At 38.2% G+C, this 25724-nt stretch overlaps 2 protein-coding genes across 4 annotated transcripts in view; one reads left to right on the forward strand and one right to left on the reverse strand.

Moving 5' to 3' along the window:
* The window catches only part of LOC131309619 (uncharacterized), a 92769-nt gene that overhangs the window by 43774 nt on the left and 23271 nt on the right, over nt 1-25724 (reverse strand). The window lies entirely within an intron of this gene.
* Nucleotides 9759-16611, forward strand: LOC131309646 (uncharacterized). The gene is made up of 6 exons (XM_058336255.1): nt 9759-10044; nt 13083-13280; nt 14241-14506; nt 14595-14847; nt 14917-15030; nt 15892-16611. The coding sequence occupies exons 2-4, from the start codon at nt 13091-13093 to the stop codon at nt 14733-14735; spliced, it is 597 nt and encodes a 198-aa protein (XP_058192238.1). The 5' UTR covers nt 9759-10044; nt 13083-13090; the 3' UTR covers nt 14736-14847; nt 14917-15030; nt 15892-16611.

A 25724-nucleotide genomic window follows, 5' to 3' on the forward strand; every position in this document is an offset into this window, starting at 1 on the left:
TCCTTCAAACATAAAACACATCAAATTATAAGTCAATAGGAGAAAATAAGAGCACATAAGGCCGATAGTCCAAATTAACAAGTTGTGTACCAATCCTAGGCGACTGATCAGGTCCCTAATCATCCAAATTTATGGGCTCCAAAGGCCTATGGAACACCTTATCCCGCGTGGGTTTACGGACTATACACCGACGAATAAACTCATTATCCATATGCTTCCAGCTACACAACAAGTACAAAATGGTCAAGTCAACCTCCAATACGTGGCTCACTAGCTCAAATAACAAGTACCAATTCCAAATCATCCAAAACTACAAGAAAGATCGTACAATCTAGTCATAGTCTCAACAAAGTCATAATCTAGAATCCCGATTTACGGTAGTAAAATTATCATCAAATCAATATATAAGTAGAGTCCTTATCAACTGTGGTGTCTAATTACAAGAATTGGTTTAACTTTTCTCTCTGTCATTTTATCAAACACCTTATAGGAATGTATCAAATCATCACATATTAGATCATCCTTTACTCAAACCACACGATCCTCAAACCGGTCCAACATACTAAAATTTACATAATCTAGTAAATAATCATCAAGGTCTTTAATCAATCGTGAAAATTCAAAACTCCTGAATAACACATGCTACACATAGTCCACATATACTTTGAACAAGACATACTACGCATAAATCACCTCTACTTGGAACAAATTAGGGTTAACTTAAAATTGAAAAGAAAAACACTATAATCACAGATTTTTAGGTGTATCTCACTATACTTTCCCATATCTAAGCATTTAGTAAGAATCCTACCTCAAAAGAGCTGAATCCCGAAATGCTAGGAACACCAAAGTTGGCCGAATGCGACATTGTTGGGATAGATGCGTAGCCCTCTGTCCGTAGATCACGTTCTGTTCTTGCCTTGTTGGAAGATTCTCGAATCTTGGCATCCGATTTTGGGATTGAAGTCTAGGGTTTGTTGAGTGTTTAAGAGAGAGAGAAGAGGAAGACGCAAGAAGAAGAAAAAAAAGAAGAAAAGATCAGCTGTCTCTCTCTCTCCTGGACCCATTAAGTATATAAGTAAACATATTACCCTAACCCCATTCTACTTACTAGCACTCTTTCTTAAGTCCTACTTAACCACAATCCTAATTGTAACTCTATGTGCTATAAAAATAAATCTTAACTAATTTTAAAAGCTATTTGACATGGGTCCCCCAACACTCTCGCTCCAAGGCGCATAACCTCAAGTCCAATCAACCAAAAACACCTCTACATATATCCACGTATATACATAGAAAAATTTCTGGCTCACCAAATTATTTATTATATAATTACACGCAATAGCAGTATTCAATAAAATAAATTAAAAATAAGCACGGGTCTCTACACAATGTCGGTAGCTCCCTTATCATTTTACAAAACCACTGCATTAAAGCCTCTATTGTAAATTCTCCACTTGTTTCTACTCCCCAAGCAAACATCTTTTGAATAAAAGATTCCACCTACTGAGTTTCTATCCATAGCCATCTGCGTTACGAGATCCTATTTTTGAGTTGTTAAAAGGTATAATGTAGGATACGTCCTCTTGATATTGGTATTGCCGCCCAAACATGAATGCACCCAAAACAAAGTCCAACTCCCTGCATTTACTTGTCTTTGAAATCCCTATTGTATAATGTCCTTAGTTGACCCTATATAGGTGGCGAATCTACCTCAGAATCTCGCTTCCAAGCTCCCAAGTCTGATTCTCCTAGGAACCTCGCTCCCATTGACAAAGGAACCTGCTCCCAACTAGGATAGAACCTTTTAGGCATATAAATCCCAAAACAAACAAAAATAAAATATACCAAGATAGAGAAAATACAGAGTAATGGAGGATTGAGATAGGTTATGCTCGTAAGATGAATGATACTATTTACGACTAGAAGAGACAAGTCGTACTGGTATGAGGGTTTGTACGATGAGATAGTCTATACCGATTGACAAACTACGAATGTTTTCTTGGCAATTATTGATAGCGATTGCAAGCCCTATCAGTAATCATTGTTGTTTTAAATAAGTAAACCGAGTTTATACATAACTTGTTCATGCGATGATGGTGAATTTGAAACTCTAGACTTCTCATCTTTTGATTTTTACCACTTTTTGTATTTTGTTTAATTTATACATATCAATTGCTGATACAGAATCAACACGATCAAGGTCTCCAACGCCAAATTCTCGTGGGTGGATATGCTTGTTGTAGCTTTTCATTAGCTGCTCCTGATACGAGGCCAAATGAACCAGAGCCCTCTCTCTCCGTTCCTCAGCCAGATCCAACTTGATCTCTAGGGCTTTGTTATTGCCTTTACTTTCAACTAGTTTGGTCCTATTGGTCGGCAAGCCCACTTCTAATGGAATAACAGCCTCCGTTCCATATGCTAATGAATAGGGGGTCTTTCCCGTAGATCTCCTAGGAGTTGTTCGCTGTGCCCACAGGACCAGTGGCAATTCGTTGGGCCATTTTCCCTTTTCTTTGTCCAACCTCTTCTTGATCCCGTCAAGGATGGTTTTGTTGGACACGTCTGCCTGCCCATTACTCTAAGGGTAGGCTCGGGTTGAGTAGTAATTTCTTATGCCATATTGGGCACAGAAAACCTTAAACTTTTTTTGAAATTGGGACCCATTATCCGTGATCAATGAATAAGGGACCCTAAATCGAGTAATAATGCTTTTCCACATGAACATTTCTATCATAGGCTCAGTGATTTTGGCCAATTGCTCTGCCTCAAGCCATTTAGTGAAATAATCTGTTGCAACCAACAAAAATTTCCTATTCCCAGTTGCCTTGTGGAGTGGACCCACGATGTCCATTCCCCATTGAGCGAATCACCAAGGACTTGTCAACAGCACCGAATCCTCGGTTGGTGTTCGGATCATTGGTGAGAATTTTTGACACTTTTCACAGATTTTCACATGCACCTTTGCATCTTCTTGCATGTATGGCCACCAATATCCTTGGGTGGTTGCTCGGTGGGCAATGGACCTACCCCCATCATGACTTCTACATGTTCCCTCATGGATCTCATGGAGAAACTTTTGCACCATTTCGGGGTGCATACAAAGTAAGTACAGACCCGTGAAGGACTTCTTATACAACTTCCCTTCAGGAGATAGCCAAAAACGTGTAGACTTTGTTTTTATCTTGTGAGCCTCTTTTTTGTCCGTGGAGAGTGTCCCATCTCGTAAAACTCCACAATTGGATCCATCCAACTTGGTCCTTGGTTCACGTCCAAGGCCAATTCCGCACTTATTCCAATACTTGGCTCAGCAAGATAATCCACTGCCACTCTTCTCTTGAACTCTGTTGGTACAATTGCACCCAACCAAGCCAGTGAATTTGCATGGGCATTCTGCCTAGAACTTATCTGCTCAATGTACACTTTCTCAAAAGTGTCAAGCAGATCTTTGGCGGCTTCCACGTAGGCTGCCATCTTTTCCTTCCGGGCTTCATATTCCTCGGACAACTGGTTTACCACAAGCTGTGAGTCATAGTGCACCCTTATCTTTTTCACTTTTAGGGTCTTTGCACTCTTTAAGCCGGCTAAGAGTGCCTCGTACTCCGCCACATTGTTTGATACACTTAAACCCAGCCGAACAGACAATTCCATCATTACTCCTTCGGGGGGAAAAGCACAATCCCAATCCCTGATCCAATATTGCATGCGGAAACAATAACGAATAGTTTTCATTCTAAAAGATCTTGTTCGGCAGGTGCCTTACCCTTCCTGGTTGATGGCTCAACTAGTTGCTCCATTCTCGTAGGAGGCTGTGGAGCCACTACGGGAGAAAACTCTACTACAAAGTTTACCAATACCAGCCCCTTTATTGCAGTGCGCGACTGGTAGTCAATATCGTACTGACTCAACTCTATCGACCAGGTTGATATACGTCCCGAGAAATCTGCCTTTCATAGCAAAGATTTGAACATAAACTCAGTGTAAACCACAATTCTATGACTCTGAAAATAATCGGGCAACTTCCTACCTGCTGTCCTCAATGCCAAGACCAATTTTTCTAGAGGCAGATATCTCGTTTCTGCATCCAACAACGTCTTGCTCACGTAGTCGACAGGGATTTGCTCGGATCCCTTGTCTCTCAGTAATACTGCACTAACAGCATGTTCAGAGACTGCTAAGTACAAAATTAAGGACTCACCTGGTTCAGGAGTAGACAAGGGCGGGGCTGCTGCCAAGTACTTCTTCTTCAGGTCTTGGAATGCTTGTTCGCATTCTGCTCCCCATTCGTATCCTTCTCTCTTTTTCAGCAACTGAAAGAAGTGCCTACACTTATCGCTGGATCGGCTGATAAATCTGTTGAAAGCTACTACCATTCCAATCAATCTTTGGACCTCCTTCGCGGTCCTAGGACTTTGGAGCCTCTGCAAAGCTGTTATTTGGTCGAGATTTGCCTCTATCCCTCTTATGGTCACAAGGTGACCCAAGAACTTTCCTGAGCTTACTCCAAACGCACACTTCGAGGTGTTGAGTTTGAGCCTGTACTCTCTCAAAATTTCAAACGCTTCCTTTAAGTCAGCTATGTGGTCTTGCTTCTCCTTGCTTTTGACAACCATGTTGTCTATGTACACCTCCATAGTTTTGCCGAGCAACTTCTTTAGCATAATCGTTGCTAGCCTTTGGTATGTTGCACCGGCATTCCTCAAACCAAAAGGCATGACATTGTAACAATATAGCTCTCTTGGTGTGATAAAAGAAGTCTTCTCTTGATCGGGCCCATACATGGCAATCTGATGATACCCCCGGTATGCGTCGAGAAACTCATCCGCCCATACCCAACTATTGCATCCACCAGTTGATCTATCCTTGGGAGGGGGAAATTGTTCAAACAAAGGGCTGAACTTGAAATATATAAACTACTATGTATGTGTGAAACAGTGTAGGATCTCCATTTGAATACCGTTTGCTCAAGGTAGAGCCGCCAGTAGGCTTATGGCCCCTCTTAGATGATTCGAACCATTCATTTCATTTTGTAGGTTCTTCTCCTATGTGTTAGAGAGTTCGTGGAAAAAATCTGTTTCATTCGATAATCATGATTATGTGCTTTTATTATAACAGTCTTCGAAAAATGGATGGTCAAATTTTAAAATCTTATTTGTCGTCCATCTTTCGAAGACAACTGTGCTAAAATCTTGGGGGTCATAACTATTGGAGTGATTTGCTTTTCCCCAAATGATATGAACACGAGATCTACAGAATGAACAAACTATATCGTTGGAGTGGGGCCCACAAGTGCAGACGACCCATGAGTCGGACGACCCATGAGTCCGGGCAAGCACCCTTCGATCCACTTAGTGGACTGGAGACAAGCTTGGTCGGAGTCGAAAAATGGAATTTGTAACCAGATATTAGTGAAGAGGCCTATGTGGAAAATTCTCTTTTTAATTTCGTCAGTAACGGTTTAGAAGAAGAAGAAGAAGAAAATTATCCTTTCCTTGAAAGCTCATTTGGATTTATAAGAAGAAGAGAAAATAACGTTTCCGATTCGTTCATTTGGATTTGCATCACACCATATCAATTCTTTAGAAGAAGAAGAATTATCCTTTTCCTTGAAAGCTCCTCTTCAAACTTGTCTTCTCTGTTCACTACTGAACTAAAGTTTCTTCTCTTGTTTATTATTTACGAGGGTCTCTAAGAAAACGTAAAAGTGGAGTATTATTGATGAGCAAAACTTAATTGGTCTTCAGCACAAAAACTCTAAGCAATAAATAATGTAATTCAAGTCAAAATGCAGCAGTATTCCATAACGAAATTGTTAGATGGCTCAAATATACAATTTCGGGCCTATTTTCTAACAGCTTAATCTTTCAGGACAATTGTTAACTTAATATAAATAAAATAGTAGATTTATTAAATTGATTCTATTATGTAATGGTTGACTGTGTAAATAGTATCTTGTAATTATTAAATCGATTTTATTTCTTACTAAAATTTTGTCTTTCAAATCTTTATATTGTCAAGGTATGGGATTGTACCAATTTTTTCCTTGGTTTCCCTATTTTGAATCGTTACGTGCAGACAATGATACCACATATTGAGGGGTGTAGACACCCTATTTTGGACTTTCCAGATTAGTTTACTTACGGTATTTGATTCCCCAATGATGATTAAGGTCAAGAACATCCCGAGATTGTTAGTACGTTTGAGCTTTGAGCATTCTGAACCTCATTCAAACCCTTTCGAACTCCTTTTTCAAAGCCAGAACCAAATGGCCTTAGCAAAACCCTATATGCATACGCTGGTACTACATTGGTGTGCGCTGGTTTGCTACCATGTGTCAGTCATCGATCAACTTTGACCGTTGACCAAGCTTGGACTAGCGTACGCTGGTCAGCTACTGGCGTACACCGGTCAAAGCCCAGTCAAATCACCTTTATTCAACCACGTGCACAAGACTTTTTGGGCTCTTCAGAATCTTATACATTTGTCTAGTGGGTGGATACGTGGAGGGGATGTTCCCTCCTTCCCCCACATATCTCTCATCACCTCTCATCTTCATTAAATGCATGGGAGACTCTCCCTCCAAAGCCAACCAGCCCTTCAACTGGTTATAACCCATCCCTCTCCTCTATATATACCCCCCCCCCCCCCTTGCATTCATGTGCAAAGGGGTTACCAAAACTTGAAGCATTAAAGTCATCTCTCTCCATTAGTTCTTTGTTCTTCCTTTCCTCTCCTTGAGAAAGAAACAACAAAAAGCTCTCCCATACATTACAACATACATCTATCCACCCACATTCCCCTTTCAAAGCCAAGTTCAAGCTCAGACTCTCCAACAAACTCAAAAACAAAAGGTATACCACCCGGGTATATTTCTCTATTCTGATCCCTGAGGGGGGCTGGCAGGGTCAAGGCTGGTAATCAATACCAGTCCTGGCTCTAAAGCTGGCAAGGTTTCAAAAACCGTTCCTGACTAGAGTCGGCGTGCGCCGGTCATAAGCACGCGTACTCCGGTCCGTGGCAGTACGTACAGTTTTTTTTAACTTGATTTATCTGGAACTAGCGTATGCCAGTTCGGAACTGGCATACTCCAGTTCGGAACCCTTTAGAACCCGCGTACTCCAGTTGTCAACTGGGGTCAGGATCTTTGTTTTATACTTTATTTCTTGTCTATTCATCATTGTGAGCATGCCTAATAACCAGTTTACTGCTTTCCATAGTTAAAGTTGCTGGTTTTACTTTCTTAATATTATTTCTTTTTGCTTTGGAATGCCTCTGGGATCCTTCTGGTCATATTCCAAAACCCAGAAGATGTAAAGCCAAGCATTGGACAAAAGATGTCACCGGCGTACGATACCCTGGTACTGGCATACGACAGTAATGTCTGGCCCAGTGGCTGGCCCTTGTATGGCAGCTAGGTCTTGGCATCTGTTCATTTCCTCACACTGTTTATGGGGTGTTCTGTTCGTTTTATGGCTCTAAAGCCATCTCTGCTGCCTGTAATTGTATCTATTCTACTATATTATCTATGTGGTTTGTTCTGGGTGTGCATTGGTCCTTTCCAATGCCCAGAGGGTTGAAAACAAGAGCTGTGGGTTTAGGCTTACTGGTGTACGCCAGTCAGTGAGTGGCGTGCGCAGGTAATCCCCGCTTGTAGTGGTTCAACCAGTGCATGCATGTTTCTTTCTGTGCATGATGCCCCTAATTAGTGCTCTCCAGTCTGTTTAAATTGCTCGCAGAAGTGCTTGTTCTCAATCTATACTAATCATTTCGATAGAGCATACGTACCATCTTGTCACATATTACAACTTGTTGTAGTTTTAATCCCTTTTAATTGTTCTCCTGCCCGAATTGGCTAAAAATGATTAATGAGAGAAATGCAAATGTTTTATAAAAAGCCCGAGTAGAGACCAATCTCCGGATTGGGCAAAAAGGGTGCCATAAAACCCTTCCCCTCTCGTAACATGGCTCCCGAACCTTAGATATCGAAGGTGATGACAGACTAGTCTACAAAGTCTTTTTCAATCAAAACGTAGCAAACGTTTCAAGTTCGGTTCCCTGGGTGTTTCACCGCTAAAACCCGAGTGGCGACTCTGACTTGTAGCATTTTGCCGTGCTTTTCCAAAAAGGCGCAACCGAATTTCAAGGGGCGTGTGCCCACAAGGGGCTTTGAGTTCAAAGTATGTGTAAATTTTTGAAGTGTGTGTGAACTGTTAGTTTCAAAGTGTAAATTGTTGTATTGCTTTTGATAGCACTACAAGAAATTACACAATTCCCGACTAATTTTTCCGACTAAATAATATTTAGTCGGCAATAATTAAATAATTAGCAACTAACTATTATTTGGTCTGCAAATGGTAAAATATCATCGACTAATTATTTTTGGTCGTCGAAACACTATTGTTCCCGACTAAATTTTTTTTTTAGTCAGTAAACATGTGGCGCGAAGGAAGATATTTCACGCGAGATGGGGAAATTTTTGGCCGACTAAAATTTTAGTCGGTAATTTATAGAAATATCATTTTTGGCCAACTAAAAGTAATTTAGTCGGGAAATATAATTTTTTCAAATTTAATAAAATAGAAATGAAATTACATTTTCCAACCAAATATAACTTAGTCGGGTAATATCATTTAATCCAAATTAAAAAATCAAATGCATCTCCCAACTAATATATTTAGTCATGGAATATCAACTTTTCCCCCTTTTTTTAAAATTTTGAAGTAAATATTTGTTCCAACTACATTGATCAAGATGTAACCTTTCCGATCACTACCGCTCATTTTTGTTCCCTTCTTAATCATAAGATTCTCATAAAATTTTGGCTCGATCGGGTCAAGGAAGCCCTGTTATCGGCACAAAAATTCTTAAATGTAAAGAATTTTGTTGTCCGATTAAGTGTATATCCATATGCCGTTAACTTCATTCTTGGTATGAATGTTCAAATTCGTATTACGTCAAAGATAGATGATTTGAATCATAAAAAAATACCTTAGCCGGGGCTCAGTTAGTTAACTATAACACTTAAACGTCTCCAAACGCATTAAATGTCTTTCGATAATGTGGTCACCAATACTAAATGATCTCCGATTTTAGTGACAATGCTATAACAAGTAAGACGTGAAATCATAACGGTTCAGATCAATCATTATAAAAAATGATTTGGTAGTTACCTTAACTATATATGTGTTTGATGCATTTGATAGTTAACTAATTCTTATGTTGTACTTGTTATTGGAATAGCCACAAGATCGCGAGACAATCTTGACGATCAAGATCGTTGATTTTCTTACACTTGTTGAATTTGTTCATTCCCGTAAATTTGCGGCTCGATCAGGTTAAGAATATCCCTTTATCAAGACGTGAATTCATTAGAAAAATAGTATTTTTTGTTTGATCAATTGTCTAACGGAAAATAATCAATTGTAACACTAGTAAGAATGATCTAACTGATAATTTTAGAGAAGATAAATGGTTCTGATCGTGCAAAAAAAACTCAAGTGGGCTCGGGTGGTGTGTTATAAGACTTTAATGTTTTGGACACGGTAAAAGTCATTTCGACTCAAAAAATTATTCCAGACTAAATATCTAGTTGGCCAAGACACAAAAATCACCAACTAATTTATTTTTGGTCGGGAATGATAAAAAAAATTTGCGCGAATCTAAAATTTTCACCAAAAAAATGGCGGGATTTAGATAATTTCCGTCTTTTATAATACAAAACGGCGCCGTTGCACTTGTCAAACCCATCCAACATACACTTCCCCCATCTCCCTCACATCGTCTTTCAGTTCATCCCCCTCCCAATCGACCCTCTAACCCTCCTCCAGCCGTGGTCGCTCAACCCCTCTCTCCAGCCGCCGTCTCCACCGTTCAGCACCACCGCCGCTGCCACACCCCCTACAAAAACCCCTCTCTCCTCCGACTGTGGTCTCAGATACTCCTGCTCCTGTCAATCAAACCCCCCGACGAAAACCCCTCTCCTCCAACTTTGCATCTCCAGCCATGGTCGAGCCGCTGTGTCTCTCTCTCGCTCACTCCTGCTAGGTACTCTCTCTCTCTCTCTCTCTCTCTCTCTCCGCTACAATCTGGGTTTTCAGTGCTCCAAATGAACAAATCGATTTGGATTTTAAGTGCTCCAAACAAAAAAATCAATTTGGGTTTTCTTGGTTTTCCAATTTGGCGGCTGGGTTTTCAGTTCTAGTTTCTTATTAGAAGGTGGGAGTATGGTTGAAGTTTTGACGATGGCTGTACAGAAATGTACAATGGTTTTTTTTTATCTGATGTGGATGTGTGAAATTGATTTTGTAATTTTGATTTCTTTTTAAAGGAGTTTTGGGATTTGAGTAGACAGCTTGAGAGTTGCTTATAAAAAAAAATGACAGCTTGAGAGTTAGCAGTTTGATTAAGTTATAGTAATCATTTTAGGATAGATGCCTCTCTTCATGCTAAAGATTTCAAAGAAATCGGTTTGTGTGAGTTCCTGAAACTAGATTGATCCCGTCCAATGACCTTCCGATTGTATATATACGTGGTCCAAACTTTACTCTAACTTAAATTGCTCCTGGAGATGTACAAGCTGTTGGATTAGTCAGCATTGTAAATGGTACTGATACGGCTGTATTCATATGTGATACTTTGACACACAACAACACGTCATTAGTAGATTAACCATAATGAATTTCTAATTACAACTTCATGAAGTGAGTTGCTTGTTCTCATTGGTACACATACTTAGGAAGGAAAGTCACTCTTCTAATGATTTTGATGCTTGCTTCTTGAAATCGACAGTGCTGCATATGCGAAGGTTGCACCATTGGGTCATGTTTGAATATAACCAGTTAAAGGGTCGCTTCCGATATACTTTTTTTACTTCAAGCTAATGACAATAGTCAAGTTGTTTCCGCTAAATGGTATTTTAGTTGATGTGTATAATGAGAATGACCTGCCTAGAAATCCGTGAAAACATTAGTTTTAGTCCATTTAGTTTAGTGGAAACATGGCACACAAGCGCAGGAAGGAAAACCCCATTATAAGGGGTTCTGATGCTTACAGCTTACTACTTGAGATGGATAGTGCTATACATGAAAATGGTGCAAGTGAAGGTCGCTTGATTAGAATTTTTTTTATCACTGTTGCTGAACACTTTGCAGTCCAATTGGAAGTACTGTTATCTCAGTCATATGAACAATGAAAGCCTATGTTTTGGAGGAAAAGTAGAGCATAGCATTGGGGCCACTAGTTATGAAATATTTGCAGAGGTGTTTGTCTTGTGGTTGTTGAGCAATCAGATCATTCTCCCTCTTTCACAGGAAATTATGCAATTTCTTTGAGTGGTGTCAACATGAACTTTCTCCTACACACGGGTGGAAGAAGGGATTAAACAAAGCAGAATCGAAAAATAGGGCAAATACTGGGTATGGGGGCTTACCAGTTTCCACATTCTGCGATAACTTGGACTTTAGGCCGGAGGGTTGGAAGCAAGACCAGAAACTGCAATTCGGCTTTTGACAGTACCTGAATGCATTTACAGAGAGTAGTAGCATCATCATGCAATCTTGTAATAGGACAGTATTTTAGTAATAGGACACCGGTCTAAGAGAATTTTAATGGTTGTATGGTCAAATTCACCTTGGCTTCAAGGATCCAAACCACTAGTCCTATGGCATTGGGGGGCAACATCTGAAGCCTATAATCCACTTCTGATGGAAAATACCATCTTGCTATAGGCTGCTTCCCCAAGTGAGCCTGCACAGTTTTTTTGTTTGCGTAAGATTACTAGGGGTTCCATTTTTTTCACCCTTTGGCATTTGCTTATGTTGTATTTTGTGACTAATCGTTGAGCCGCCTTACTAGACCATATCAGTAGTTTAGATTCTACCATCCTTGGTCCCTAATAGCAGGTCTCTTCCCGGTTCGGCTGAACCAACCAAGAGCGTCCCGAGCAGTGTGTCGATTACAGGTCACCCATGCCCAACTGACCTCTTGGCTCAAATACGTCATGACTGACGTCGGCCAACACAGTTACTGCACATGCCGAGCAGGAGCGAACCGGAGGACCATGCCTAGACCCACTGATCTTTAACCATACCCCCCACAATATATACTTAGTGGGCCATTGGAATTCATGCATTATCTGACCTATTATTTGAGCCTGAACAAAAATGGTACAACATCGAAAACTTATAACATGAGGCTTAGATTAGTATTGGCCATTTAAGTTGTAGTCCATGACTATGAGCCTTAACCTGAAATTTATGTTTTATAAAGCACGCTAAAATGCTAAATAAGAACTATTACATGTAAACCTCCAATCACACAAGAATTATTTTCGAGCACTCATAATTAGTAATAAATAATCTCGGAGTTCAATATTTGATTTTTACTTCAATCGCTATCTTGTTCTCTCGTCGAATGGCAAAAGCTTATTCAAGGCCGAGGCTACTCTGGTAAATTAATTTCTTAAATCATGATGCGAAAAAAGTTGAGTGCAAGGTTGGGAGAATAAGTAAAAAAAACAAGGAAGATATTCTTGAAACTTACTATAAAGGGTAAAATAGGCAACGAAAGAGATGAGAATATCAGAGGGTGCAAGATAGTGGAAGTCGATTAGGCTGTGAAGGCTCCAGTGAATTTTTCCACATTGTACACTTAAATTCTATGACTTTGGGTTGTCGCCAGTTCTAGTTCTGTTGCATGAAATGTTATATTTTGTGCCTCAATCCTTTCCTTGTTTTGATGTTTTTGTACTCATGGTGGTAAACTAAGTAGTGTCTTTTGTACTTGTCTATGGTGTGTCTTTTTGATCCTGACATAGAGCCGAGTGTGTCTTTTGTACTTGTCTATGGTATCTAAGGAGTCTAATTATGTGTATATTCATGCTTAGGGGAAGATATAGATGAAGAATTCTTATTACTTTAGTCCATAAGCACCATCAAATTTTTTTTTATCAGCCATAAGCAACATCATTTGGTAAGAAACATTTCGTTATTATTGATTATCTGTCACTTGCTATACATGTCTCATTATAGTTCACTTCTTTTATATCCTTGTTTCTGATGGAGTAGTATTACACCGTTTGACAGATTGCATCATGGGTCCTGGATCAAGAAAGAGTAGTGCATCCTCCAACTCGAGTATCACATCACGTAAAATTGCAGAACTACGACTTGGTACAGTAGCTACACCTACTCCGCAGCCAGAAGCTACAACATCTGTTCCTCCTTTTGTGGCATCTACTCTTTCGAGTGTTCCATCTCCTTCTACCCATACAAGTGTTGCAGGTAAGTACATCTCTCTCTGACAATCCTAAAAGTACATTTACATATGTTCATCCTGCTAGTTTTTAGCTTTGTTTTGCGATCCAGCGATCCAGTAAACTTGGAGTTCTGTGAATTTTTTAAAAATCTGAACATAAGCAGTTATCTCATAGTATTTATTGTGGTCTAGGAAATTGAAAGCACATCATTTTAAAAATCTAAACATCCCTTGGCTTGTTTACGCTTTTCTTGGGGGCATGTCCCTTGTTGTCTATTGCATCATGTTTGTTCCACCAATTGCTGTTTGCCTACTTTCCTGCTGCTATCCAGTATTGGAGCTGACTATTATGACTGCTGCTTGTTATGGCACGTATACTGCTATTCTGCTGTTGTTGTTCTGAAAATTTTTAGATAATTTTCTGATATGGCTACTGTCTTTAATCCAAGTTGATGTAGAGTGAATTAGGCTCCAAGTTGGTGTATTCTACAATTGCAAACTATTGTTTCATACGGCTGCTTCTAATGTTCTGATGGGTACAGTCCAGTAACTGCTGATCTGTTCTGCTGTTCTGTTGTGTATCATATGGTTACAGTTGTGGTCTATATAGCATATCATACTGATGTTGTATTGTTGCCATGTATTGCTGTATTGCTGTCTTGCTACTGTGTCGCTGCTATATTACATCTGTTTTGCTGTTGTATCTCTGGTTGTTAAGATGTTTTTTTGCCGCTGTCCTGCAAGTTCTGCTGCTTTTTTGCTGCTAGGTTGGATGGAAGATTGATGGCAGCTTGCTTAGTTGCCAATGTGCAATAGTATCTCTGATATTGGGTCTTGTATCTAGGATCCTACCACCATTCATACTAGTTAAGGAACAAAGAAAAAATAAAAAGAAAAGGTATTATATGATCAGTCGAACATTCTGCTGTGAACATTCTGCGTGTATCTCTCTCTTCTTTTATACTATTCCTGCATCTCAATTGCAGCTGCACCTTCAAGAACGCAGCGACGTGTGCGGGGGCCTACACTTGAAAAAAGAGTTAGAAGGTTGATTGATGGCAAGGATGGGACGAGGCTCCCAGTTTATGTGACACAGGAAATGAGAGCTTTTTGCGGGAAAAATGCAACTAAAGTGGTGAACGAATTGGGGTCACAAATTAGGAGGATGTGCTGCCCTACTGCTGACAGTTTTTGCCACTCGTGGCCAAGTGTTCCTTCGGGGCTGAAAATCACCATAATACAAGCCGTACGGGTAAGAATGTCAAACTGTGCGTAGTGATTATTTCTAGTGAATAATGAAATATCGTAAGGGATTAATTCCACTTATTATGTGCTTCTAGGACAAATTTGAAGTCACCGAAGATAATGTTGAGTTCACTCCGTTAGTTGAGAAAGTTTTTGAGCACAAAGTCGGCTTACTCTACAAAGGCTGGAAATGGAGAATGAATGATCATTACGAAAAGACAAAAGGCTCATTATGAAAAGACGAAGGAAGATGGCCAAAACCCATATCAGCTTCCTTTTACCAAAGACATAAGCCTGGATGCTTGGAAGTTCATGATTGATCATATATTCAACGATCCAGATTGGAAGGTTAATCAGATAGTTGTATGAGTTACATTTCCAATTTTATGCTTATATCTAACAAGTTCTTTTTTTTAGCCCCGCAAAATAGCTGGCAAAAAAAATAGAAATGCTCTGATTGATGGTTACTTTGTTGCTTCTTGTGGTCATACTTTGGGTTCTCGATCATTTGCTGCTGCAATCACCATTGAGGTGAGATTTTTTGTGCATTGTTAAGACCTTTTAAATACCATCAAATATTAAACAGAGTTGGAAAATAGTTCAGAATTTGGGCATATGATTGAGCTTCATCAATGTGGCCGGTTACTGTTATGTAGATATCTTCATTGTGTTTTTTTTTTTATCCGTAGACATTGTGGTAAACATACATCCATACCAATGAAAGCATGTCATAGCTCCACAATGAGAGTATGTCACAGTTCTCTCACCAAAGCTCCAACATTCTGAAAAAATTTTCCTTCTAGAAAGTCAAGGGCGGTCCATGAAATCATTTAAGTTAAGCAATTGTCATCAATATTACTGGTGCTTTCACTGTTTTATGTCTGACAGATGAAATCAATCTCAATTTAAATACGAGAAGAACAGTGCTAGAGGCTTTCAAAGTTTTCAACATATTTTGTAGGAACTGTGTATGACGGGAGACTGCTACCCATGTGAATGAAAAAGACACACTCAGTGTGAAAAATGGCCCTGTAAATTCTGTTTGCACTGGATGTGAGGTGGATTGATGTTTTTATGTGATGTTGAATGTGGTGCTGCCATTTATTGCTTTTTGACCATGTCTTAAAGATGTACACTATTAAGACCTTATAGATTTGCTTGTTAAGTCTGTTAAATTTTGACAGAGCATGATGCCTCATAGTAGCTTATATGCTATCCTTGATGAGCTAGGATAGGAATATATCTGATTTGTGCACACATGCTTGAATCTGATTGTGCTTTAATGTACTCCGGTATAAGGCCGCCCTGGCCCACAATTTGCAGTTGGTGAATATGTATGATGTAAAGCACTTCCTCAGTCAGTATTTGAATATGGTTATTTCAATGTGTTAGGCAGACAAGCCTAATGGAAAGGTGCCAGATTTGTGTGAGAGATACCAAGCATCACATACATTGAAAGATGGTGGATGGATCGATCCTCAATGTGAAGAGATACATGTTTGCATCTAATATCTATAGACATTTTGTTTTTTCTTTTTCAATTAGTCTATTCCTTATATTTTTCATTGTTTCCTTTCTTCTTTTTGCAAACGACAAACGAGGATGGTGGCCAAGCGGGACGAGGCGTCTCAATCAGGATGTCCGCTGACGGACGAAGAACTTTCAAGGATTTGTCTTGGGGAAGCAAAGTATTACGTAAGGGGATTTGGGGTTGGCCCGAGACCTTCATCCTTCTATTCCCAATCCAGCTCCAACTCAGCACGGCAAGAGCTGCAGAAAGTCCAATCCGAGATGGAGTTACTTTGTGAGGAGCGACGAAGAGAACGGGAGGAGTATGAAGGTGGGAGGAGGAGCGAAACTGGCGTGACGAGGAGCAAAAACAACGGGAAGAGCAACAAAAGCAAAGAGATGAGGAGCTAAGGCTAAGAGATGAGCAAAGGCAACGTGAATTTGATGAACTCAAAGCCATGATGATGAGGCAAATGCATGGACGAGACAATGTGTGATTGAGGTGATGGTGGGAAATATTCGGTACATAATTTCCTCTTTGCTATGAATTAATGGGTTAACTTTTAATGGGTTGCATATCAATTGTCATCTTCCTTCCTCTTCGCTGGTGTTGTTTTACTTGGCTGGTATTTTTGGGATTTGGTGATAGTTGAATACTGTTTTTTGTGGTTGCTATAATGTCCGTAATTGTTTAGTTTAACTGCAGTGTATTTTGATACGACTCCTTGCATTATTATCTATTAGCTCTGAAAAAGTAGTAATCGATGTTGTGAACTTGTGTATGAACATGATGGATACCTAGTGTTTTTGTGGCTTAGTGTATGAACATGATGGATACCCTGGTGTTTTTAGTAGCTCTTGCCAGGAGAACGGAGAGCTGCTCTCTTTTTTAGACCATAATGTGGTGAAAAGTCTGTAACAAGAGAAGAGTCAAGGTTGACAATTAGGTGCAATTATGTTAGATTAGATTAGATATTTATCCTGCTGGAATTGAAACTAGATGTTTATTTACTCTATTAAAATTGAAAGCTAATGTTATTTACTCCTTTGAATTGACCTTGGGATTTGGCCCAATGGTCGTGTAGCGCTCTCTTTTAGTACCTACTGTTTATTCTTGCTAACAAGTAACAAGGTGTTCTCACGCCTTGGGATGTAAGAGGATCTTGCAAAAGAGTCTTCAACTTGGCTCATATGAACCTGAAAATGTAGGGGTAATTGTCTTCGCAAGCCCACCAGTACCATAGTATTCTTCATTTCTTTCAATAAAGAGAACCTATGTTTCACGGACGCAGACATGGGACATGGACACGACACGACACCGACACCCCGACATGCAAATTTTAAAAAAATGGGGGACACGACACATTGGGGGACACGTTATATATATATAAAAATTCACCTTACTTTTCTTAATACCAACCGAAGGTAGGTCAAAATTCACCTTACTTTTATTATAGCATCCCAACTTTCCCTGTTATTGTTAAATTGCTCCTGTCATGCTCGACATCTTCAACTGGTTGTCACCAAACCATCTATAAGCCCGAAGAACTCGAAGGCTCATTTTGTCAAACAGTTTGTGTGTGAAATTATGGTCTACAGAGTTGTTGAAATCGGTAGTTGGTGTCTTTGGAAGGTGGAAGGGGGTAAGTGTTTGCAATCAAAGGAAGTAGGAAAGTTGAATGCATGCCTTACCTGTCTTGGCCTCTGTTGGAATGCACTTGAGTTGTGTCCATTATGTTTTTGTAGTTGGAGCCTTGGTTGTCGGCTGGCGGAGTTAGGCGGTTGAGGAGAATGGGCTAACGGAGGGAGGCTGTAATGCTTTTTTCGAATGCCAGGGGAGACATTGTTGTTTTCTATTGTTTACGTTGGAGTATTGCATTGTGTCGGTTGGGAATGGGCATGGGGTTTGTATCGTTAATTTTGGGAGTGTTACTTTGTGTCGTTTGGGAAGGGTCATGGGGTGTGCAAGTGCAAGGGTTTTTTTTTGGGAACATAAGAGTAGAAAATATATTTGTACATTTAAAAAAAGTACTCCCTTCGTCCCTTTTTAAGTGTCCTGCTTCGTAACTCCAATTTATTAAAAAGACATCATCATTACACCTTTCACATCAACTTTTTCCTCCACTTTCCCTACTTACCCATCATCATTACACTTTTACTCACTAACTTTTTAAAATAAAATCTACTTTTAAGGACAAAATAGACAATACACCAACTTTTACCCCCTAACTTTACAAAATAGACACTTATTAAGGGACAGCCCAAAATGGAATACTAGACACAAAAAAAGGGACGGAGGAAGTAGTATAGATGAGCATGACAATATTTTGATATAATAAAACAAACATTTGGTTACTTCTGGTGGAAGAATAAAATAGCAAGATTAACGTATATAGTTGTTGAACTTACAAATTAGATGGCTCTCTTCATTCTTATCACTACAAGAAAAATGAAAATTGGTGACGAAAAAGTAGTGACGAAATTTAATTTTGTCACTAAATGAGTATATTTGGCGACGAAAAAATATCACCGTTTTGACAACTTCGGTGACGAAATAATTTTGTCACCAATTATACCTGTTTAGCGACGAAAAAAATATTTTCGTCACCAAAAGTACCCATTTGGAGACGAAATACATTTTTCGTCATTAAAAGCTTAAAAAAAGGTGACAAAATTATTTTTTGTCTCCAAAAATAATCATTTGGTGACAAAAATATTTCGTCGCTAAATGAGACCAATTTAGTAACGAAATATTTTTTTTGTCACCAAATGCTTAACTTTGGTGATGAAAAATAATTTCGTCACCATTTTAACGCTTTCAGCGACGAAAAAAATATTTCGTCATCAAATGGGTACCTTTCCTGACGAAATTTATGAATTGCGCTTTGTCACTAAATGTATTTCGAACATAACTCTTTACTAAAAACTCCGATTAAAATAATTCAAATTGGGTTTGAACAATAACTCAATTGCCTACAACTTTCATGTTTATCAAAATTACTAATTTTAATGTTTAAAGGTTCAAAATTACATTTGAAATATATATTTTATGTTAAACATATATGTTATATATTAGATATTTCAATATTTACTGAAAAGTGTGTGTAGTGCAGTTGGTTAGAGCTTGCGCGAAAAACTCAAGAGACTCGGGTTCGAAACCCAGCAAGAGTAAGAAAGAAGGATTTTTTTTCCATATGAAAATGTCTTTTGCAACGAAAATTTTCGTCACCGATGAGACTCATCAGTGACGAATTTTTTCGTTGCCAAAAGGAATAATTTATGACAAAAAATTTCGTCGTCAAAAAGCACAATAAGTGAGGAAAAAAATTTCGTCACCAATTATTCACTATTTCGTCATCAAAAGACACTATAGGTGACGAAAAATAGATTTCGTCACCAGGTAGGATTCCTCGACAACTTTTAGTCGACAAATTTTTTTTCGTCACCTATATTATTTGTGACGAAAAACAAGCAATTTGTGACGATATTCATTCGTCACCCAATGTAATTTTTCTTGTAGTGTATATCCATACTCGAGAAATGTTGTTTTATGTGCATGTATCAATATCATGATGTTAGGTTTCTTTTCTTCCCTTGATGTACCCTTGTCATTTATTACCAATATCATGGGTCTTATTATTGTGTTTTGTTCTTTCCACAGATATTGGAGTATCTGGCATCTCGTTAAGGACTATATATAAAGAAGTTGAATTTTTGCTGTGGATTCTACCATAATCTAGTTTTCTCGCTGTTGAACTTTCCTATTATTTTGCGCTCTAGGGCTTGGATATGATATGTTTGATGCTATGTACACTTTTCATGGTACGATTTTTTGTTATTTTGTACTCCGCGAATTTGGATACTGTTTATTAAGTATTTGGCGAACACCTTTTATTTATGGAAGTTATGAATGAATTGTTCTTGAATTACAACACTTGATTATAGTAGATTGGAGAATAGATGTTGCTTAATTTAATTTATTGTGAATCATCAAAAAAAATAAAAAATCTAAGCTGATTTTAGAATTAGTATTAAAATATGTAATATTATATTTCCCGGCTAAATACTTAGTTGGTAAAAGTTGTAATATGTGAACAATAAATGTTAAATTTGCCGACTAATTATTTAGTCGGTAATTGATTGAATATTTACCAACTAAACAATTAGTCGGTAAATATTTAATCAATTCGGTAATTTATTTAACATTTACCGACTAATTATTTAGTCGGTAATTGATTAAATATTTACCAACTAAATAATTAGTCGGTAAATATTTAATAAATCCGGTAATTTTATTTAACATTTACAGACTAAATACTTTGTCGATAATAATACTAATTAGCCTACTAAATAATTAGTCTGGAAAAATAACATATTCCGAATAAATATGATTTAGTCGGTAATTACCTTTCCCGACCGCAATTCTCCGACTAAATCCCCGACCAAAGTTTTTAGTCAGGAATTACTATTGCCGACTAAATTCCTACTTTTTGCCGACTAAACTGTTAGTCGGTAATGATGTAATTTCTTGTAGTGTAGAGTTGTATTAGTGGTGTATCAACCTCGCCTGATTATATGTTTTTGTTTGTCTTTATTCTTTCGGGATAAGTCTTGGGTTTTGCTTTTGGGGTTCCTAGACTTTCTGTTGAACAAAAGCTATAATATGCGTCTTTGTCAGAAGAGAGCAATATTTAAAATTGACAAAAACTTCTTTGCGGAGCAATCAGTAAATAAAGTTTACGGCGTTCAATCGAGCATGTTCAAAAGTAAAGTCAAGATTTTAAAAAAATTATTCGGTAGAATAGTTTTCTAAAATTCGGACCATTGATTGCCAAAATGAACAACTAAAATTGAGCGAAACCGTGAATAACTTATTTTTTTCTTTAAAATTTACTGCTGGTATTTGTCAAAAGAGATCAATCGCATTGTGATTGACTTTGAAGGATTGAACGCCCAGATAGTCCACAAAGTCAAAACTTTTTTGCTCTTCTGGCCTTTTCCGTCAAAAAAAAAAAAAAAGTACCAAAGTATCTTCTTCTGGCCAAACATTAATTTTTTTTTGTTTTGTTTTGGTCAATTGGGTCAAACATTCTTAGAGAGTGTCTGCGCGCCCACTTTTCTACTTTTCACATTCTCATTTAGGTGTTCTGCCTGTTTGGATGCAAAGTTGAAAATCCATTCTAGCAAAATGTGCTTTTCATTTTTCACTTTCTACAAGAAAAGCCAAAAAGAAGAATTCATTTTTCATTTTTCACTTTCTACCACTTGAAATGAAGAATTCATTTCCTTGAAAGTCGACGTCAACTTAATTATAAATAGCCCCGTGCACTAATATTCCCAAAGTACAATAAAAATCGTTCTAAAGAAGGAAATTAGAAGAGGGAGAAAAGGCATGCAACGTTCATCAACAGCCATGAGTTTGCGGGGACAGATTTTCCAGCGCGGGAAAATCACCCATTCCAAATGCCATGTGTTTATCAGTCATAGGCGAATCAATACGAATAAAAACATTGCAGGGCTTTTATATGATCACTTTTCTAGGCTAAATTGGAGACCAGTCTTGGACAACAAGTCCATGAAGCCGGGGGACAAGTTATTCGAGAAAATAGATGCAGCCATACGTGATTGTAAGGTATGAATCGCTGTGTACGTCTTTTAAACTTTCCGGACCGAATACCACATTCAGCTGTCAAGAAAAAAATTCAAGTATGAAGTATGACAAGATTTATTTAACATATCAGATGACGGTTCAAAATTCCAATGAAAGGGAGACATCTTCCTTGAAGTCGGCATCATCCAAACCCATTCTCCAAATCATCAAGAGCGTTAATTCTTTCTGCTAATTTGGCCTCCTGTACTTCCACAATAGTTTTAAGCATAAAGTTCCTCCCCCCTCTATATTGAATGCCCAATCTGCCACTAAGATCCAATATCTCTCGAGCATCCTTGAAAAGAAAGGAGTTTCAGTTCTTGATATCACCAAAAGATAAAAGAGGAAGAAGGGATCATCTTTTTTCTACGACTTACTTCGCCGGCCTTGACCTCAAGCTCAGCAAGAAGTTTCTTCTTCTTAATTTTCTTCTTTGATCTTCTCAACCTCCCTCCCTTCCATCTTATTAATAGCCTTAAAAGTTGATCTTTCCCCAAAAGAACTACCACCAGTCCCAATGATGAAAGATTGGGAGCTATCCTCAACAATTCCCAAAGAAGTCACTTTGTTGTCCTTATGATAATCATTAATTAACAGACTGATTATATTCCCTAAATTCACGGACTGATTATATCCCCTAAATTCACAGGATCCCCATTGGCCAGCATAGCTTGAGAGTGAACCTCCAACTCCCCTTCTACCATCAAGTTCTTTTCTTTCCCCGTACATATCCAGATTGACAATTGATTGATTATCCTCTCCCAAGGAATCACAGACCTTTGTGCTTTCTTTGACCTCATCACCATCCTTCCCACTAGAATGCGTAGAGAGAGACACCTCCAATTCACCTGTTCGAGATCCTTCATTCTTAGGCAAAAGAATCGAAGAAAAAGGTTCTTCGCAATCCTCCTTCCAAACTTTGATTCTATGGTTTCTCCCGTTAACTGAAACAGTAATCCACTCATCGATCTAGTATATGAAATTCTTGGGCGGTGTTACTGGATGGTTTATTTACTTGTTACTAAAGCTGCTATAGTCCCTTGAAGTCTGAAGTTACTGGATGGTTTGTCCGGTTGTTATCTTCAAGATCTCGAAATTAGTCGAGGTGTGCTCAAGTAGATCCGAACATCCAGTCATAGAAAAAACAAAAATGCTACACGCACCACTGTTGTGTCGATTGTGCAATTAATTCTAGCCGTCCAGATGCGCAATTAATTGTTACCAGTCAAAATTGAAAAACAGATCTTAACCAAAATGGATGGCCAAGATTGTGTAGAGCCCTGAATAAGTTATTTCTCTCTTCTAGGAAACCATCACGTAAAGGTGGGGACAACATAAGATTCCTAGAATCGGAATATAGGAAACCATCACTTACCTTAGACTAAGACTAAGGGGTGTTTCCAGTAGTGAAAAATTTGTAGATTTTTATTTGTGATTGAAAAGTTATTAGGTGTTTTCGGTAGTGAATAAGTCATTGAGAAATGTCAAGTTGTTTCCAACCGTAATAAATAAGTTTTTGCTGGGCATGTGAGTGAAAAAATTGTTGAGTTGGTAAAGACTTTTTTGTTAGTGGAAACAAAATGGTAAAATGCGTTAAGTTTTTAGTGTTTCCTGTTATCGGAAATGGGGCCTAAATTATTGACAGGTGGATGGAGGTAACAACGATTAGATGCTTGTTTCATTTATTTGTTCCTTTTTCCTTTATTAATTGCCCCTTTCAGCGTCTATATCAACATAATTTTTCCTTTTTTCCCGATATAAAGAAACGGGTGGACACGCGCTGAGATGGGATAGAAGCTGTACGCTGGCTGGAGAAGATGCGTTGTAGCCCAAAACGGCTGAACGCTGTGAGATGCGTTCTAGCCGGAATGATCAGTTTTGAGAGAGAGAGAGAGGGCTGGAGCTGAGATGGGAGAGAGGGGAAGATGAACCGATGGTCGTTGTTTACAAGAGATGAGAGAAAATTATATGGTGTGACACATGTTCAATACACGACTTCTCAAACTCAGAATAAAAAATAAAAAAAAACATTATCAAACTGGGGGCAATTAAAGTATGGGGGTAATTAAGTCTTTTGATAACTTATTCCATCATATCCACCTTTCATATCCTCATTTTCAAAAAATCATCCAAACACCTCAGTACAAATCTACCCTTCTTAAGAATTGGGACCTCCCTTCTTAACATATCACACCTCATTACAAATTCACCCTCATTTTATATCCATCTAAAACAAATCCTTCATCCAATTGGACCGTCAATGGAGATGATGCCACAGAGAGACGCGGCAACCATAGGATGATAGGAGGAGAGACATGAGGGACAGAGATGATGCATGTAAGAGAGGCGTCGACCGACAAGTGGAGAAGAGGGACGGCAATTGATAGACCTATTGGTCTAGAGCTGGCCCAAGGTATTTTGGGGCCCTGAAAAAAATTGTAAAACGGGGCCCTCTATATTTTAATAATTAAACAAAAATAACGGAATTTGTTTCTATTATAATCATTTCAGTCCACAATGTGCATAATAGTAGGTTTGGTTCTAGTGGCTTGTGTTGCTGCCTTAAAATCCTCTTTGACTTAGGTTCAGCACATTATAGCTCCAAATGTCTAGAATAAATTTATTTTTTAACAAATACTCCATCTGTTCCATATTGAGTGTCCATGTTACTAGTCCGAATATTTTAGGAAATTTTTATATCTTTCAATTTATAATGCTAAAAATATCTAATATAAATCTTACTTGATAGATCTCAATTAATTTTATTATACAAAAATTTTAAAATCATAAAAAATTATTATAAATTAAAAGATATAAACAAAATAAAAATAACAGAAAAAAAAGTGAAAATGGTACTTCAATATGGAACAAAGAGAGTAAACACTAAAAGAAAGAGGTGCCAATGCATTTGGACTTTGCCACCATGTGTTGGCGGGAAACAACTTACCATCGAACCAAACAAAGACGTTTTGTTTATTTGTAAACAAATAGTATATATACTTGTAAAGGGCTCTCTATTTTGGGCCTAAAGTTTGAAGGCTCTAGGCAGCGACCTCTTGAGTCTTGCTCTAGAATCAATCTTGAATTGGTCTAGAGTTTGCTCGAAAGGGGAAAGAACGTAGAAGTATACCTTAGTTTTGGGGGTTTTTTTTTCCCCCTTGGGTTACCTATGCTCAGGTAATCAGTAATCCACTGGTTAGTCGTAACTAATAATAAGGGTGTGTCAAGCATCCAACCGTAAATAATAAGGGTTTGTATTGTAGCATCTTCCAATAATAAGGTGGGATACATCAATTTGCCACATCTCAATCACATCCCTCTCACATACATGTGGATCCTTAGTATTTATTAAGGAATTTCCATACATGCATGTGAGAGAGGTGTAGTTGGGGTGTGAAACATTGATGTGTTCCTAGTTTTTTCCAAAACTTTTACAACATATAATAGAACAGAGCCAGGATATGAGGTGGCCAAATAAATTTTAAATTTTGCATTTCGATTGATCTCTTTTCCACAAAGACGTATACTTTTTTTTTGTTTTTTTGGGTAAATAACACATACTTTAAAAAAAAAAAAAACGAATTAGAGAGATAGAAAGTGAAAAGGAATCTCAATCTTAATCTCAACTATAAATCTTTTGACAAAGACACATATTATGGCTGTTTTTTAAATTAAACGAATTAAAGAGAGAAAGTGGAAAGGAATCTCAATCTTCTGATTTGGAGGAAGGTGCCTCCATTTCAGTGGTGTTTTGATTATGTTCTTCTGTTCTTTTTGGGTATTCCTAATTTGCCTGTTTTTGCTGCTTTTTATGCTGTTAGCTTATTGTGTATGTTTTGCTGTGGTCTCTAGGGTTTTGCTTTTGTTTAATTTGTTTCTTTGGCTGCGGTTGCTGGGTTTTTGCTTGGTGTTGGTCAAAGGTAGTTGTTGTTGCTATGATTGTTTGTTGCTGGTTTTCCGGTACTTCGTCTCCTATTTTTGCTGTAGGCGCTGAGTGGCTGTTGTCAGCTTGTAGTTGTGTGTTTTTTTTCTTTTCTAGTCTTGTCCATGTGGTGGCTGTTGTTTT

This window comes from Rhododendron vialii, chromosome 2a (assembly GCF_030253575.1).
Source record: "Rhododendron vialii isolate Sample 1 chromosome 2a, ASM3025357v1".
Classification (NCBI taxonomy): Eukaryota; Viridiplantae; Streptophyta; class Magnoliopsida; order Ericales; family Ericaceae; genus Rhododendron; species Rhododendron vialii.